At 35.0% G+C, this 18,694-nt stretch overlaps 3 protein-coding genes across 3 annotated transcripts; 2 read left to right on the top strand and 1 right to left on the bottom strand.

The window, feature by feature from the left end:
* Positions 1–2,043: 2,043 nt before the first annotated feature.
* On the top strand, positions 2,044–6,306 carry LOC113849835 (probable glycerol-3-phosphate acyltransferase 8). The gene is made up of 3 exons (XM_027480032.1): positions 2,044–2,423; positions 2,496–2,808; positions 5,187–6,306. The coding sequence occupies exons 1-3, from the start codon at positions 2,098–2,100 to the stop codon at positions 6,066–6,068; spliced, it is 1,521 nt and encodes a 506-aa protein (XP_027335833.1). The 5' UTR covers positions 2,044–2,097; the 3' UTR covers positions 6,069–6,306.
* Positions 6,307–7,985: 1,679 nt separating this feature from the next.
* On the top strand, positions 7,986–15,045 carry LOC113848889 (ascorbate transporter, chloroplastic-like). Its single transcript, XM_027478281.1, has 11 exons — positions 7,986–8,235; positions 9,122–9,672; positions 10,140–10,247; positions 10,476–10,631; positions 11,060–11,275; positions 11,630–11,839; positions 12,824–12,961; positions 13,337–13,438; positions 13,738–13,803; positions 14,347–14,431; positions 14,511–15,045. Exons 1-11 carry the CDS (start codon positions 8,181–8,183, stop codon positions 14,606–14,608), a joined length of 1,785 nt encoding a protein of 594 aa, XP_027334082.1. The 5' UTR covers positions 7,986–8,180; the 3' UTR covers positions 14,609–15,045.
* Positions 15,046–15,247: 202 nt separating this feature from the next.
* LOC113849994 (cytochrome P450 86A8-like) lies at positions 15,248–18,448 on the bottom strand. The gene is made up of 2 exons (XM_027480283.1): positions 18,279–18,448; positions 15,248–18,161 (listed from the first exon to the last, which is right to left on the bottom strand). Exon 2 carries the CDS (start codon positions 17,230–17,232, stop codon positions 15,631–15,633), a length of 1,602 nt encoding a protein of 533 aa, XP_027336084.1. The 5' UTR covers positions 17,233–18,161; positions 18,279–18,448; the 3' UTR covers positions 15,248–15,630.
* Between the last annotated feature and the right edge of the window lie 246 nt (positions 18,449–18,694).

Genomic DNA, 18,694 nt, shown 5'->3' with positions numbered 1-18,694 from the left:
AGAATTATTTGAATAAATTAAATTTTAGTAAATATAATTTGTAAACACAAATTTAATGAGATCTAATTACATAAATTTAAAATATCAATTGAAAAATAATTTGTAAAGTCACTTACATGTTGTAGACATCTCTTAATCCTAGATTTTTAATGGGACAAACCTAGATAGCAATAAAATGTGTTACCGTGACGATAAAAGGACTTAACCACTATATTTATTAACCTTAGGCACTTCCTATCATGGGCTTAGAGGTTAAGCCTACACTGAATTTTACTCTAAATCAACATTAAGTGTCTAAAGACCAAATAATTATTACATTATTAGCGGACTTAAATATTATCAAATGGATCACAATATTAATATTTTTTTGACAAAATAAAAATCATAATTGATTATAGCTCATAATAAATCTTATAAGAAATTCTAATATAATTGTCTTAATATTTAAAGTGAGAGAGTTTTATTATTAATAATAATTTTATTATAAAAAAAATAAAAAAACACCTTATGCAAGAAATAAATTCTTATTATATATATATATATATATATATAATAATGTCATTCATCTTTATATAATTATATAATAATGTCATTCATCTTTATATAATTATATAATCGAAATTAATACTTCTTGCCTCTATCACTTTCGCTAAATTAACATTACAAACACACACATATATATAAAACGAAGGGTGCCCAATAAAAATTGTTTAATGCATGAAAGTTGTGTGGCAGCCTGTAATACTGATGACTAATGACTAATGACATTGATGCGTTCTTCAAGGCTTCAACCACTCCAACTAACAAATTTCAATTGTATAAACTACCAACGCTATCCATCTTCAGATACTCCAAAACTACTCTCTCATAGTCCACTTTCAATAACTTGTCTAATATTTAATTTAATATCAATGTCCATCAACATGAGGCTTGCCCCTCAATGCATAAATCATTTTATATATTAATTGCCCGAGCATTAATGCAATCTTTTATGGATTTTGTTAGCATTCGTAAATAAAAATATGTATTTGTTATATAGAGATTATAAAAGTACAATAAATGTTTTTTTAATTAGTTTTATTATTATTAGTAACTTATTCTCTCTTTTTTTTCATTATAAAACCGACATAATAATGTTACTTAAACACAAAATATTAGTGGTTTTAGATAATTAAATTATTATTTAATAATTTATTATCTTATTACATGTGTTGACTTTTGACTTAACAAAAACAAGGGGCTATTTTCTGTTGAGACCGACCAACCAAAAATGTAACGCAATAAAGAGGGGCTGGTAATCGAACTTAAACCAATTTATATACTTGTTTTAGACCCGTGTGCCTTTGTCCCCTACCCATCAAAACACTGCAGCCTACCTCAACTACATTTGACAAATTAACATTAAGTATCGCTGTTGCTTTTAAAAAAATTCATTTTTACATTAATGATTTGTTAATCAATTTTTTAAAAAATCAAACAATTTCCTTTCCCGAAAAACTGTTAACCAAACGTTTGACAACTGGTTAAATTTAATGGTTTATCCTGAATCTATAAGAAAAATACATTATAAGATCAACGTTACTCTCATTTTATTTTAAATTCTTAGCAATTTAAACATGGTTTAGTAGTATATGTACTCAAAATTTTGGATGAAAATTTGTTCTATGATATAATCAGTAAAGGGTGTGTAAGGATGTATATATAGAATCTCTTTTAAGCATGTATTTTTATTATTAGATAAATTAGTATTTATAAATTCCACTTAAAAATTGTCCTATTTGTTAATTGGACTTATATAAAATGTATTTGATGATATATACATTTTATAGTGTGTGTAAGGATACATTGACTGCGTCTATTTTAGCGGAATAGACGAAGACGGCAACGTGAATCAATGAGCACAAGTTTTTCACTCAACCCACACAGCCATTGCATGATAAAGGGCAAAACTGTAATTAAACAACTCAATCCATTATCCAAGGTCAAATCCGTAATTTGATGTTGCACCGTCAACATTTAAAGCGAAACGCTCCCATACTCTCCACTCTCGCGCGCTCTCTGTAATAACACTTCACAGCTGTCACGCCGTAACAGAAAATGGCAACGGCGATACCCAAACGTAACTTCCCGTCGATAACCGAACGCAACGGAACGACGTCGTCACTGTCGCCGCGCGAGTCAATCGCTGCTGACCTCGACGGCACGCTTCTCATCTCCCGGAGCTCCTTCCCCTACTTCATGCTTGTCGCCGTCGAAGCGGGAAGCCTCCTCCGTGGCTTCCTTCTCCTTCTTTCAGTTCCATTCGTCATCTTCGCGTACCTCTTCGTCTCCGAAGCACTAGGCATCCAGATCCTCATCTTCATCTCCTTCTCCGGCCTCAAAATCCGCGACATCGAACTCGCCTCACGCGCCGTGCTTCCTAGGTACGCAACTCGCTCTCTCTTGCTCCGCTTAGTCTCCTCGTGTTTCGATTTGTTCTGAGAGTGCGCGTGCAGGTTTTACGCTGCGGACGTGAGGAAGGAGAGCTTCGAGATGTTCGATCGGTGCAAGAGAAAGGTTGTGGTGACGGCGAACCCGACGGTGATGGTGGAGCCGTTCGTGAAGGACTTTCTCGGCGGAGACAAGGTGCTAGGAACGGAGATCGAGGTGAATCCGAAGACGAAGAAGGCTACGGGGTTCGTGAAGAAGCCTGGTGTGTTGGTCGGAAAGTTGAAGCGTTTGGCGATTTTGAAAGAGTTCGGCGAGGATTCGCCGGATATAGGAATCGGAGATCGTAAATCTGATCATGATTTCATGTCTATTTGCAAGGTTTGGCTTCTACTGATCACTGTTAGTATTTTTTAATGTTAATTATGTGTTAATTAGTAGATAATAATTGTTAATGTTATGTTAAATGGGTGTAGAGGTGTGTGTGTATATAATATATATATATATATATATATATATATATATATATATATATAACATGCATTTTATATCTTAATTAATTTGAGTATTTTGTTGATCACTAATTAAGTTATCTTTAAGATGTAAAAGTTTAAATATATAAATATCGTTACCAATTATAAATTGTGAAAAGTTATTAAGATTTGGCAACTGTATTTTCTATCATGGCATTGTATCAAATTTCATTATCACGTTGTACTAATAGTTTATAAAATAATAAAGAAAAATCAAAGTGTTATGCAAATTCATAATATTCTTTTAAAACCTTATTCATTTATTTTAACGGGTTTGTTAACAACACTCGTGGGATTTATTTTAAGTATTTAAAAATGATAAATTTTATTAAAAAATATATGTATGATAAATATAATAAATATTTATTTTTAATGAAATTTTAATGATTTTAAATATTTAAATTTTTTTGTAAGAGTCGAAATAACATTTCTTTTAAATATAAATTGTTAAGCCAAAACTGACAGTGAGGGCCAATTTTCTTGAATAGCTTCATGGAACTGTTGAAAAGCACATTCTAATGTATTTTACTTGATTGAGTGAAATTAAAAAGGGTCTGATTGATGGATAATAGAAGAATAATACGCGTAGGGTAATTACTTAGAAGACATTTGTTTGTTTTATTTATATCACGCGCGAATCATGCATTAATTGCGTGCGTGTTGTGTAATGGATGATATAAGTTAATTGCAATATGTACTACATGATAATGCACAGTATATATGTAAAATATTATAGGTAGATATATAGATTAGAAAACCTAAGAAGATTATGTCTAATATAAACTGTGTCATGTGGTGTGCTCGAGTCTTGACAGTGGTGGGCGATGGTGGGGTTGACATACAGGGGCAGGATCAATGGCGGGATCGGGGGGCATGAAGGAAGGTGCATTAACTTTCTACGGTTGAGTGTAAATGCATGCATTTTCTTTTTCTTTTTCTTCCATTGTCTCCCATCCAGGAATTGTAAATGTAGTCCACAATTATAACGCAGTGGGACCCACCGTATTAACCATCCCCAGCTAACTACCAGTGCCAGCATAAGCTTTATGTGGTCCATATATTTCTATCCGGTTTTAAATCATGGTTTAATGCAGCCACGATCCATTCACATTTCATACTTCTTAAGTAGGAAGCTGCTACCTAAAAATTTCCTCTTAGTAAATGCACTCATGGTTTCAGAACTCACCCACCCAAAACCGCGACCAAGTTGCTCCCTCATCATGCATGAAGTTGACCCAAGAAGGATAAAATTCCCCCACAAAGAAAAGGTGGATAAGGAATAACTGAATGTCAACCCGCTTTGTCAATCCAATCTTGATTCGCCTATTAGTGATACAATCTTCATTGTTGAACCACACTGATTACACTTCCATAATTCATCTCACATTACTTATAGCATCATAGCACTATCATAAAGTTTTGGTTCATTTATTGACTTACCCTTTAAAATATTTTCTTGAATAATGTTAGGGTAAAGAAAGTTTGTTTTTCTTTACGGCATAAATAACTTTATTTTAGATAGGCCAATAAAATATTATCTATAAAGTTAACAAGAAAGTTAATATAACTATTAATATAATATTTTAATTTATTATTTTTCTTAAAATAATATTAGTATTTTATAGTGATTTCAAAAAAATACCTGATATTATATTTCTATAGTTAACTTCTCACAAAACCTTTTTATGTCACAAATTTATATAATCATAATTATTTATCACACTTTTTTTATTTACCTCTTTTTTCTTCATTTTTCTTTTCTTTTTTCCCTTTCCAATGCAAATAGTGTTTGTCTAAATTATTTTATATCTTATAGGATACATTGTATTAAATATTATCTTAAATTTTTATTTAATATTTTATAAATAAAATCTCAATAATCAAATTAAAATAGAGTTATTTATGTCATGAGATAACTTGCATGTAGCTGTGGAAGAAACATGCCATTAAACAACAATACACTTAAAACGTTATTTTTTAAAACGAAATGTTGATAATATATTTTTTATTATTGGTTGAAATTTAATACAAATTATAAATTACGTAGATTTTACTTTTTATTTAATAAATTTTAATTGTAATTTTTAAACAATTAACTAATAAGTAAAAATATATTGAAGAATATATTGCTAGTCGTGGCAGCTCTCCTTTTAATCTCATTTGTATGTATCATCATTTGTATTACAAATTGTGATCTAAGAAGAATGATAAAAAACTGATTAACAGGAGGGGTTCATGGTGCATCCAAGCAAATCAGCCAAACCAGTCCCACAAGAGCGTCTGAAGAGCAGGTTGATCTTCCACGACGGGCGTTTCGTCCAGAAGCCAGACCCACTAAACGCCATAATCACCTTCACATGGCTCCCCTTCGGCTTCATCCTCTCCATCATAAGGGTCTACTTCAACCTCCCTCTCCCCGAACGCATCGTTCGCTACACCTACGAAATGCTCGGCATTAAACTCATCATCCGCGGCCAACGTCCTCCGCCACCCTCTCCGGGCACCCCCGGCAACCTCTACGTCTGCAACCACCGCACCGCTCTCGACCCCATCGTCATCGCCATCGCTCTCGGCCGCAAAGTCTCCTGCGTCACCTACAGCGTAAGCAAGCTCTCCCGCTTCCTCTCCCCCATCCCCACCGTGGCCCTCACGCGCGACCGTGCTGCCGACGCTGCACGCATCACTGAGCTCCTCCAAAAGGGTGACCTTGTGGTGTGCCCAGAGGGCACCACGTGTCGCGAACCCTTCCTTCTCCGCTTCAGTGCTCTCTTTGCTGAGCTCAGTGACAGGATCGTGCCTGTTGCCGTTGATTGCAAGCAGAACATGTTCTTTGGGACCACCGTTCGTGGGGTCAAGTTCTGGGACCCTTACTTCTTCTTCATGAATCCTAGGCCTGTTTACGAGGTTACCTTCCTTGACCCTTTGCCGGAGGAGATGTCGGTCAAGGCCGGGGGAAAGACGTCCATTGAGGTGGCCAATCACGTGCAGAAGGTGTTGGGTGATGTGTTGGGGTTTGAGTGCACCGGGTTGACTAGGAAAGATAAGTATATGTTGCTGGGAGGGAATGATGGGAAGGTGGAGTCCATGTACAGTGCAAAGAAGGGATGATGAGGTAAGGGTTTTGTTGTTATGAGTATGAGATGTGGGAAGTGATTCAATTGAAGATTTGGGTGAGTGAGGAAAGGATTTTGCTTTTGTTTGATTGTTTTGGGAGTTTATTGATATAGAAATAGTTTAGCTAGCTGGCAAATAGCAATTTGTATTTTTGGTTAACCCCTTTTGAGATGGGGTTTTGTTATGGATTATTAATGATTTTAAGTGTTTTAGCACGTTATTGCAAACTTTTTATACATGTTGTCACTTAATTTTTGGGACACTCATCCGTTACAGACTTACAGTTTTCCATTGCACCTCTAATTAATACTTGATTTATCGACTAAGTATTTTTATGCGAACAGAAGGTGGAAGATTGTTAATTACAATGAATTAGTATTTGGGAAGCAAGATGAGTTTTAGCCATTTTTAAAACAATAAGTTTTATAAATTTTCACAGCAAGCAAACCAATAAAACAATGACGGAGGATATTGATTGAAACCCAGCTGAGTTAATCCACATAATTTTTGAATAAAAGGTAGCTTGTTAATGCAAGTCCTAATTGACACTTCAGTTGACCTACAAAATAAATATTATCATCGTTGAAAACAATAACATGTATATCAATATCTATTATAAGTAATAACTACCGGTCTCTATTCGGTTAGTTATTATAAAATATTTATGTTTTTAATTTAATTTAAATATTTCAGTAATTAATATAAATATTATTAAAAATAGGTAAATTTTTTTAAATTAGAGTTAGAGTTAGAAAGGTACTTATAATAACATTATAATAAACATTAAAAGAATAACACGGATACTGATGTATATATAATTTTGGTTGGATGAAAACTAAAAAAACAAGAAAATAAATATTTTTTAGAATTTTTTCTATATTTTTAATTTGTTTTATTTTATTTTTCTTTTCAGTTACTCTCCTTCCATCATATCGAACAGAAGCTTAATTTAAATAAATTTTCAGTCAATAAAATATTTTTTGAATAAACTAAAATATCTTACTAACCGTGAACTAAATAAATCTGGCCTTTCCTATCTCCAAAAGCGAAGTGACAATGGACTTTTGACGTTGTACGAAAGAAGAGCAGAATATTCCAGGCATGACTATGAAAATACCATCATTTTCTAAAGATTTTTTAAGAAAGGAAATCACGAACAAGAATAATAAATTAATAAAAATAATAATGATTATTAGTATGATTGTTACAATTTTTTACACTTTATTATGAATACGAAAAAAGGGAAAGCACTTTTGGTTTAGTTCTGTCACCTCCAATCCAACCGTACAACAGCCGATATCCACGTCCTGAGGAGGGGCATCGCAGCAATTTTAATTAATTATTGAAAGAAATGATAATAACACATTTTTAACATAATATTTAAAACATATTTTTATTATTAATTAAAATTATAGAAATTTATTATTAATTTAATAAATCTTATTTATGTTTATATTTTTATAAAATTTTAAATAATAATTAAAAATATAACAAAATATATATTTAACAATTTTAGTAATTATTTAATTTTGTTAATTCTAATTTTAAATATGGATTTTAAAAATTTAAAAATATTTATCATAATTTTTAAATAAATACTAATAATTTTTATATTTTAATGTAATAAATATTTTCAAAATAAAAATTTAGTACTTTTAAATGTTTAAATTTGATTTTTAAAATTGAGATGAATGAAAATAATTTATTGATTTCAATCCTTAAAATTAAATTTAGGTAAATAAAAATAACGTTTATTATTAATTATTTAAATTCAGCTCTAAAATTAATATTTTTAATATTTACTGGGCGGAGGATGACATACCACGTGTCACACTCTGAATCCTCCTTTCTCTTGGTTACAACGTCACTGGGACTTTCTTTATTTTTATTTTTATTCCTCAAAAACACGTCAAATTAAAATAAAAAGTGAAAATAGTTGACGGTTGGAAACACAGAGAGAAAGAGGTTCTGTGCTTTGGCTTTGCTTATCCTCTGAGAGTGAGAGGAAACAGAGCATAGCAAAGTAAGAGTCTCCACTCAAGACGACGTCGTCTTCTGCTCTTCAAACATTCCACTCTCAGATGTTGTAACGCTTTAGCATCACCAATGGCTATGAGTGCTTTCATTTCCAATCGCAACTTCGCTTCATTCGTTGCCTCAGGTTCGCTCTCACTTCCTCTTTTTCTATTTTTCGGTGCCTAAATGCATTTTCATGAATTTTCTATTTCTGAATATGCTTCGATTTGTTTTAGTCGTTAATTCATATTCTTTTGTTACTGTTGAAAGCTTTATAGTACGTAATTCAGTCTGAAGGCGTATGTTTTAGTGAATTTATATGATTTTAGTGACAAGGATTTAGGTCAGAGACTTAATAATTTTTATTTTCATGGACTAATCTATTAATTTTACTATTTATTCTATTTTTTTAAATATTAAGTTTGCTATTTATTCATTTTTTATAATATTTCCATAATAAGAAATGGAGATTTTGGTATGACATAAGCCCACTTTGAATAAACTTTTTCAATGAGTACTTGTAGAGTCAAACATTAAGCAGTAAAATAAATGAAACTTTCATTTGAAGTTAAAATCAACTTATGTTTTTCTATTTTTATAGAAGCTCTCTCCTTAAACTTCTCTAAAACTTGATAAGTTCTTTTTATCTTATAAAAGAAGTTTTATATGTTTTTTATGTTGATTTTCTTTTCATATAAGTACTTATTTAGAAGCTTTCTCAAATTAGGCTATAGTATCTTGCTAGCCAGTGCCTAAAGTTATTGGTTAAAGAAATAATTTTTTTATTAGAATCACATTGGGGTGAATTATAATGTTGTAATAACACTTTATAATAAATAAAATTGCTATATTTTATTGCTTAACCAATGCCTTATTGGTTAACATTTGCCACGTGCATGCATGCAGCCCCCACACACAGATATGTTAAGTTGGATGTTTGTTTGGTTCTCTTGAAAGTTTCTGAGCTTGAATTATTTTGATGATTATTGTAAAAAATGAGATAAGTTTTAGCCATTGTTTGATATTGGCAGGAAATGTATACAGATCAGGAAAGGATATATCTGTTCAAAGAGGGGGGATTTCTATTTCTGGTGTATCTGGTGCAAAGGATCCTTTCTCAAGATGCCAGCATATGATGTATTTCCCTTTGGAAGGGAGAGTTTCAAAACCAATGCCAATGTCTCACAACAAAGGAGAGCATTGTTCTCTTGCATCCTGGCAGTCCAGTCAATGCTTGAATTTTAAACTAAAGGCCAGCAGTCAATGTTCTGTCCTTTCTTCAGCTTCTTATAGAAGTAACTATGTTGAACAAGGGGAGGTCTATAGACTAGGTTTGAGCAAAAGAAAGCACCCACAAACTGAGGTTGGTAATGCTAATAAGTTTCGTGTTTGTTACAAGTCTGAGGAGTATGACATTGCAGAAGCAAAGATGGAATCGCTGCAATCAACTGAAGGGACTGGTGAAGCCATTCTTCTGGAAGGAAATCTACAACAAGTATCCCCTTGGTGGCAGCAGTTTCCTAAGCGCTGGGTTATTGTACTGCTGTGTTTTACAGCATTTCTGTTGTGTAACATGGATCGTGTGAGTAACTTTTTTCTTCTGGTATCTATGGTTTCGGTTATGCTGTTATTATATATTCATGTATTCCATATATCATATTTCAATAGGTTCCTGCTGTCATATTCAATCGACAGTCCTTGTGTAGTGTCTAGTTACTCGATACTAAAAAAATAAGGTGTTCAGTTGATCACTAATCCTGGTAGCTTTATTTATTTATTTTTTCTATCAACAAACTAAAAATAGAAAAGATCATATCTCCTTCTGTAGCTGAGATATTGATTTTTGAAAAAGAAAAGTCTGGAATTTGAGTTACTGTTTTCCCTATTCTACCTTTGTTTTTGCAGAAGTTAATATTAGGCTTTTTCCTCCACTTATATCAAGGATTTTTATTATTTTAATTAATTTTTTCTAAATTTCCATATTCTTACTAACCTAATGTTTCTAATGTTCCTTGCTGATATACTTTGCATTTTCATTATATTTTGTAGGTAAATATGAGCATAGCAATACTTCCAATGTCACAAGAATTCAACTGGAACAGTGCAACAGTTGGTGTGATTCAATCATCTTTTTTCTGGGGTTATCTCCTTACTCAGGTGTGACCAGTATACACAAAACATGTTAGCTTAACAATAAATTGGTATTATATTTTAATCTTCAAACAAGCGTTTGAGTACCACTGCTGGCTGAACCTGCCATAACATATAGCCGTTCATGCTTGTAATCTAGTGCTTTTCTATCTTTGAACTGTCTCTTCATTCCATCCAGTATAGATTAAAGCTTCTATTTTGATTTCATATTGACTGAATGCCTTTTCATTTTAGATTGTTGGAGGCATATGGGCAGACAAACTTGGTGGTAAGCTAGTACTAGGTTTTGGAGTTGTCTGGTGGTCAATTGCAACAGTTTTAACACCTATTGCTGCAAGACTTGGATTGCCATGTCTGCTTATTATGCGTGCCTTTATGGGGATTGGCGAGGTTGGTCCATTCTATAGCTATACTGCTTTTATTTCTTCATGTATCTGGCGTCCATATCATATAGCCAGTTTTTATAAGGAATTTCAGGTAGAAAAAATTGTTCCTGTTCTCCTAGTCTTTAAGCAAAAAGGAAGACATGAAAAAGTATCCTAAGAGCATACTTAGTTCTCGCTGACCACCCCACCCCCCCCTGGAAAAACAAGTCTCTGAAAGTGATATAGAAATAAAAAGATACATAGTTGATATAAGAAAGATAAACATTATAGTCTGTATTATTCCTTCATTATGTTCACTTTGACCAAAGATACAATCTCAACTGAAAGATATTTTCTTATTCAAGTTGTCTTATGTGCAAAGTCGATGCATGTATATAAATTATTTCTGTTCCTTTAATTTGGTAACAAATTATGCCGATTCTTTGTTTTCAGGGTGTTGCAATGCCTGCCATGAATAATATGCTTTCCAAGTGGATTCCAGTATCAGAGAGAAGTAGATCACTTGCGCTTGTATACAGTGGCATGTACCTTGGTTCTGTCACAGGCTTGGCATTCTCACCTGTGCTAATCCAAAAATTTGGGTGGCCATCGGTGTTCTACACATTTGGATCCCTTGGAAGTATTTGGTTTGCTTTGTGGTTGCGTAAGGTAAGCCACCTTTTACTTAATTTCAGTGAAATCCACTTTATGTATCTGTTTCGGATTTTAAAAATGTTTTGTGAGGAAACCATGCATTTCTACTTTTCCATCCCATGAAGTTTATTTTCATGTTTTGTGCTGATTTGTTAAGGGGCTGTCTCATGAAGAGTTGCATAATATACGACTTCAATGTGATACTTCTGCAATTAATAATCAATTAATGTTGCATTGTCTGGATATGAGTAAACCAGTTATGATCAGTGTTGCATAACACATGATGTTTATAAATGTGAGGGAACTTTATAATACCTTATGACAGCAAGTTGATCTTCATATCTTCTCTCTTCTGTTGGGCTCTGCCAGGCATACAGCTCACCAAAAGAAGACCCAGATCTTCAGGCGGAAGAGAAGAAGCTCATACTTGGAGGCAGCGTATCAAAAGAACCCGTGTCAGTTATTCCTTGGAAATTAATTTTATCAAAAGCACCTGTCTGGGCTTTAATAATTTCTCACTTCTGCCACAATTGGGGGACCTTCATTCTATTAACCTGGATGCCAACATACTACAATCAGGTACTTAATATTTAAGGGTTTTTTATTAAATGCTTTTAAGAATATATATTAGCTCAACAATACTATTTGTAATATGTCAAATCCTTTTGAGCAAGAGTTAAAATTGAGATAATACCACAGTGCTGAAAACCATAATTTATAGATTGGACATTTTTTATTTGACGATCATTTATGCCACAGAATTTTGTCACCTGTGGAGGTGGGGATACTCAGGAATTGTGCCCCATCCAGAGGATGGGAAAGGTCTACCAGCGTAAGCCCAAGACCATTAGGCCTTAATGCGTGAGGGGTGAACTATTTTGTAATAAAATTAGGAGTTAGGGGCAGATGGGAAAATTTGTAATAAATTAGTTAGTGAGGATAGGAAGGAACGCGCGAGTTAATTCTAATACATTGAATGCTGCTTGTATGGAGAGGAGTATCTTAGAATCTGAATTGATATTTTGAGGTAAAGAGATTCTCTCTTGCTGGGAGAGCTTTGCTCTCATAATTCTTTCATTCTTACCCCCTCTTTATTCTTTCTCTTGGTATATTCTTGCTTTGTAGTGTCCCTTTGATACTATACGTATCAGATACCCATCAAGGTCCACATAATTCTGCTCCTATTCGCATGAAACTTGTAGGATTTGTAGATTACATTTCCCGGTATTTTTCTATCAAGTCATACTTTTAATTGGCTGCATAATTGTGTCTGAAGATCAAAATATTTGTTATTTGGAACTCCCTCGATGTTAATGATGTCTTGCTATTAACTTTGTTAAACTTGAGTCTTCCCAGACTGCTATTTATATTTCTTGCTTATTACTCTTAAGTTTGTGAATTAAATTTTGCTTCATTCTAACTGCTGATATTATCAGGTTACGTCTAAAATGAGATTGTGTTGATCTTTCTTGAATGATTAGGTGATATAATAATAATAAAGAAAAAAATTGCTTGAAATATTTTGTTCCATTTAATGAATGAACTAACAGATCATTTTGTCAGGTTCTGAAGTTCAACCTCACTGAATCTGGGCTCTTTTGTGTCCTGCCATGGTTAACCATGGCTGTGTTTGCAAATATAGGAGGCTGGATTGCTGACACACTTGTGAGCAAAGGCCTTTCCATAACATCTGTTCGAAAGGTAGGAAAATCACAACTCTTGTAACTGAAAATTTCAAGTACATTGTCGCCTCCTCTACAATTATAATATTTCTATGCACAAAAATTTATTTCCCCACTCTCACCATCCCACCCACAGCCTGATTAAAATACAATTAACTGGCTAATGAGGAAGCTAATCTTGATTAATAGAACAAATCGCCGTTTATGAATTTTTAAATCAAAACAGGGGCATTCGTGTCAGTCCTTAGTAGAAATTTTTTTTTGAAGTGCCTTTTCAAGCTAATAAATAATATTCTGATTACAATTAAATAAAGGCAATTGAGACACGAACTGATTCAGTTTCCTTTTGCACACTCTAATGTGATTCTGCTTTACATATTTCCTATTTTGACAGATTATGCAATCAATTGGGTTTCTGGGTCCTGCATTTTTTCTTACACAGCTAAGCCATGTCAGAACACCCGCCATGGCAGTACTGTGCATGGCTTGCAGTCAGGTTCGAGCTAGATTGATTATATATATCTTTATGAGTTTTAGATTCTTCAATTTTTGAAGTATTTTTTTATGATATATTTATGTTTCATACTGATTCTAAAGTTTAAATGCTGATAAAAACCTTGAAAGGACAACACTACAAATCTCACACTAGAATCTCATACGTCCAATGTGGAACTCAAGTCCCATAACTCGTTATTGGATCCTAAGTCCAAACAGATGCCTACAAAACATGTTTGCGTAGGTTAATTGTATGCAGAGTTACCTACTATAAAACGCAATCTGATATTTCCTTTACAGGGATCTGATGCATTCTCGCAATCTGGTCTATATTCCAATCACCAAGACATTGGACCACGCTATGCTGTGAGTTATTGCTATTTTAATTTTAATGTACCAAGATCAATAAACTGTCAAATATAGACCGACATACTTTTCTTAAAGGAATACAAAATAAAAATAGAGAAAAAAAACTGATTGATCATTCATGCTAAAAGCTGTTAATAGTCTCCTCTGCTAGAGTTGTTTTTGCTGACACTTGTTGCAAGCTGAACGTCAGAGGATTTCGGTGATATTCTAATCTGCAGGCTGCAGCACCGATTGCTAAAACTGTTCTACTTTAAAATTGCCAGGAAAAGGGGTCAATGATTCAGTCACTACAAAAATTTATTGCACCTCTAATTTGTTTCATGATTAATGATGTCATTCACGAGTACCATTAACTTGTTTTGGTAGCCAGTATCTTATGCAAGTAACTTGTTGATTTATTTATTCATTCATTCAAGATGCCTCCAAGTGCATGAAATCCTGAGAAAAATCACAAATATTTTCAGTTATACAAGTTTCTTTTCCTTTTTACTTTTTTATTTAATCTGTTCCTACAAGAATGCTAACTGTATTAAATTTCAGGGAGTGTTGTTGGGACTATCAAATACCGCTGGAGTGCTTGCTGGTGTCTTTGGTACTGCTGCAACTGGATACATACTCCAACGAGGTAAGAATGCTCCACTTGCATCTAAACCTTTTACTTTTATGGTTATTCACTTATAAGTGGTCTATTTACTGTTGTGCAGGTTCTTGGGATGATGTATTTAAGGTTGCTGTTGCATTGTACATAATAGGCACCTTGGTGTGGAATGTCTTTTCAACTGGAGAGAGAGTTCTTGACTGAAGAATTTGATGATGTCAAGGAAGGTGTAGGCTATATAAGCCGTAGAGATTAAAAGAGAAAAAGATGGAACAAAAATCAATGACCAAATACGTCAGGCACTTGGAAGCGTAAAAGCCTCCTGCAGAAATCGAAGAGGCACAATCAAAGTTTTAAATCAAATAGCTTGACCTTTATATTTCTACGAAAATTTTGGATTAAATTGGCACCTTTTGCAAATGCCTTTTCCCACGATCTAAATGCTATCTGTATAGATACTTGGTGGGTAATATCCACTTATATGACTTAAGCATACTTATGCTTAAAATACATGTTAGCATACTTATGCTTAAAATATATGTTATGTGACTGACTATGCCTCATCATACTTGGCTGAAAAAGTTGGTCACACAGTATTCTTTCTGATTCAATGTGGAACTACATCTACTTTTACTGTTGGTTTAGTTTGTGCATTTCAACATCCATTATCATAGACAAGGATCATAGAACCAGAATCTTAAATCATAAATGAATATCTGGCCCCCAAAAAATATAGATGAATTATACATAGCTGAAGGGTTTACCACACGAGCATCATGCAGTAGATATGGCAAGCATACCACCAGAAACATATACCAGGTCAAATCGGATCATTGTACTTCTATAAAACGTAAGGCAATTCTTTTATAAACATCAACATTCAACAATGTGAAATGTGAGTTTAGCTCTTACAAACAGTAAAATTAAATAGAAACATGAAAGCAAACAAGAAATAAAGAATACAATGAATATCTGCAAGGATTCTACAAGGAAGATGGCTGAGAAAGCATTCATCCATCCCACAGCCCAAGAAAAAGAATCCATCCACAATTATCATTTGAATTATAAATTTATAAGATACTCTAAATATAACCTTTCTTTAATAGGAAATTCTGTTCTCTCTTGTTCTATAAGCTAAAGCCCGAGTCTCTGAATTCTCCTCATTTGAACTTGTCTTCACAATGCCAAGTCTCCAATGCCCTCTGCTGCATCTAGTGAACACCACACTAACTTTCATTGCATCTAAAACCAATATCTCCCTCCCTTTCTTTCTGTATACTTGACACAACCCCTCTCAAATCCCTTTCATGGACATTGACCTTGAGGCCATTTTTCATGAAGAGGGTAAGTGACATCTTTTGCTCAACCTGGTGGCCAGCCACCAGCACCAGCCGGTGGCGGAGCAGGACCGCGGCAGCGATGGACTTCATCTGCAGGTAAGCTAAATCCTTCCCCAAGCACATCCTTGGACCAGCATTGAAAGCAACAAACTTGAAAGAGTCATGCATGATGAACTTCGTTCCATCCAATGACAACCACCTCTCAGGTCTAAATTCCATGCAATCCTCACCCCACGTGGACTTCAACCTCCCTGCTGAGTATATCGAATATGTCACCGACGACCCTGCCGGCACGAATGTGCCGTCCGGCAGCACGTCGTCGGCGACCACGTGCTTTGAATCCTCCGGCACAGAAGGGTACAACCGTAGTGTCTCCGACAATGCAGCCTTAAGATAAACCAAACGATCAACTTCTTCAAACACCAACGGCTCAACGAACCATTTTGCCATGTCATTCCCACGTGTCTCCATCAAGACCGTACACACCTCACGTAGAATTCTCTCTTCGACCTTTGGATTCTGAATCACCAGCCAGAAAAACCAGCTCAGCGCAACTGATGACGTGTCACGCCCAGCTAGGATAAAATTCAATGCCACGTGTTGGAGAAACTCATCCGAGTATGATTCTTTTTTCTTCATGAATCTAGTCAGCAAGTCATCATGAAGGGTCCCATCTTTTTGCTGACTCAGCAATTCCACTTTGCGTTTTTCAATTACATTTGATAAATGTTCTTCCACGTGGACAAGGCTTCGGCTCAAGCTGACTTCCATTCCGAGCCGAAGCCATTTCTTAGCCTTCCACAACACTTCGGGAAGGATAAACCGCTGGAGGGAGGCTTCAGTGGCTCGGTCGAAAGCCGTGGCAAAGCGGTTATCAGGCAGCCCCGGGGCGCAAGTCTGTGGGTCTCGCCCAAAAGCCAAGCCACAAATATTATCAAAAGTGAGCCGAAGCATTAAGTCTTGTAGATCAACTGGCTCGGCTTGAGCCTCAGCTTTCTTGAGGATCAAGCAGAGTCGATCCTTGATGGCTCGGGTCACCCACCGAGCCATGGCTTGGCGTAGGGTCCGAGTGGTAAATTCCAGTGCAGCAGTCTTACGCTGGAAAAGCCACGTGTCACCATCAGAATTAAAGATGCCATCACCCAAGAGATCATGAAACACAGCATGCCACGTGGGACCTTTCGGGTAATTGTCGAATCGGGTCTTGAGTATATGCTCCAAGTTCCTCGGGTCACACGTGACTGTCACGAGACCCTGCTTCTTGGCTAAGAAGGGGATTGCGCAGATGCAGGTCTGGTACGTGCCGCCACACGCGCGTAGGTTGTCGCAGATCCAGTCATGCATGCGGTCACAGTTCTCTATAAGGCCCGGGAGACTGCCCAATAAGGGCCAGACACGTGGACCTTTTAACGACCGTGAGATGAACGTGAACCATAGTAGGTATGCTGTGATCGCCGTTAAAAGCAATAGAGCCGTGCAAGTTTCCATTTTTATTGCAACCCAAGAAAGAATCAAAGGCTCAAAGTTACAAGAAACTTGATGAGAAAATTTCCCTCTTGCTTTTTAACGAGGAAAAATATTTTAAAAAAATGGGGTACTTTAAAAAATGAAAAAACCGTACCTTTGGTCAAGAATGGCTCTGAATAATGAGTAACATTTTGATGAAAAGGGTTGATTATATGAGAGTGTGAGTGGAAGAAAGTTGGAAAATGGAGGAATGAAGGAAAGTGTAGAAGGGTGTGTATGTTTGTGTAAGGAAAAAGAGGAAAAGAAAAAGTGGGAAGTGAGTGAAAGAGTGTAGTAGTATAATAGTAGTAGAATGAGATAGTGTGTGTGTTATGGAGAAAGATTTATAGGTGAAATGGTTTAGTGCAGTTACTGTGGCCAGACTGTTTCTTGACAATGCATCGCACTTTTCTCTCTCTTACTAAACTCATCAGATGCACCATTATAAATGCTCTCTGAGAGGTTGTTGAAGCCTTTAAAGGTGAAGACACCCACCTGTCCCTCTCTCTCTCATGAAGAGCTTACCCTTGTTCTCTCTCTCATACCAAATTTTACAGGGATTGCAACAGGGTGTTCAAGTGAGGCAGACAATGAATGAAGGGAAATAAATGAGAGTAGTTGAGGAACATGGAGAGGAGAAAGAGGGAGAGACCCAGGGAAAAACACCAAACACACAAGCAAAAGTGCTTTGGAGTCACATACACACACACACCTTTTTCAGCAAATGGGGTTGTATGTGAATTATGAACCATTGTACTCTACCATATATCAAAATTATATTACTTTTGGAAGAGGAGAAAAAAATTGAGTGTTGCCAAGTGGGGTTTGGTTATGGTTTTGGTGAGCAACCTACCAACAATTTATAACATTTATGTGGGTGAACTGTCTTCTTATCTCTGCATATCCATTTCCTGCAAAATGAAATATATATATATTCCGTAAAAAAAATTTGAACAAAAAATGCAAAGCAAAAGAAAACAACAACATCGGGTATTCTAGGATTCATCACAGTCGCAGAGTTGACCTACCTTGCTCATTTATGGTGGAATTTGAATAATAATAATATGCCTGTGCTCGTTTGAGGCAAAAGTCAAAGCTACCTTGGCAGAATTCAATACTACAAAACCGCTTGAGCACTGCTCATGCCTCGAACTCATTCCAACGCGTTCTTCATCGAATGTAAAGTGATTTTTTTTTTCTTTCACTTATTTTCACTCGTTAACAAATCTTATGATGACTAGGAATACGGTGAGAACAGTCTTTATAAGGTTCAGATAATCCTTTTTATATATTGAGTTTGGTTTATTTTTCTAATATAATATTCTTTTTTAACAATTTTGAGTCAGGTTTATCATTTTTAATATAATATTCAATTTAAATGTTGAGTGACTTTCAGATGTTTAATTCTATAAATTTCATGCACTGTATATTTAGTCTTGAGTGT

This window comes from Abrus precatorius, unplaced genomic scaffold (assembly GCF_003935025.1).
Source record: "Abrus precatorius isolate BTA unplaced genomic scaffold, Abrus_2018 Scaffold9, whole genome shotgun sequence".
NCBI classification, from domain to species: domain Eukaryota; kingdom Viridiplantae; phylum Streptophyta; class Magnoliopsida; order Fabales; family Fabaceae; genus Abrus; species Abrus precatorius.
The sequence above is the reverse complement of the archived record's forward strand: the minus strand, read 5'-3'. Positions and strand labels throughout refer to the sequence as shown.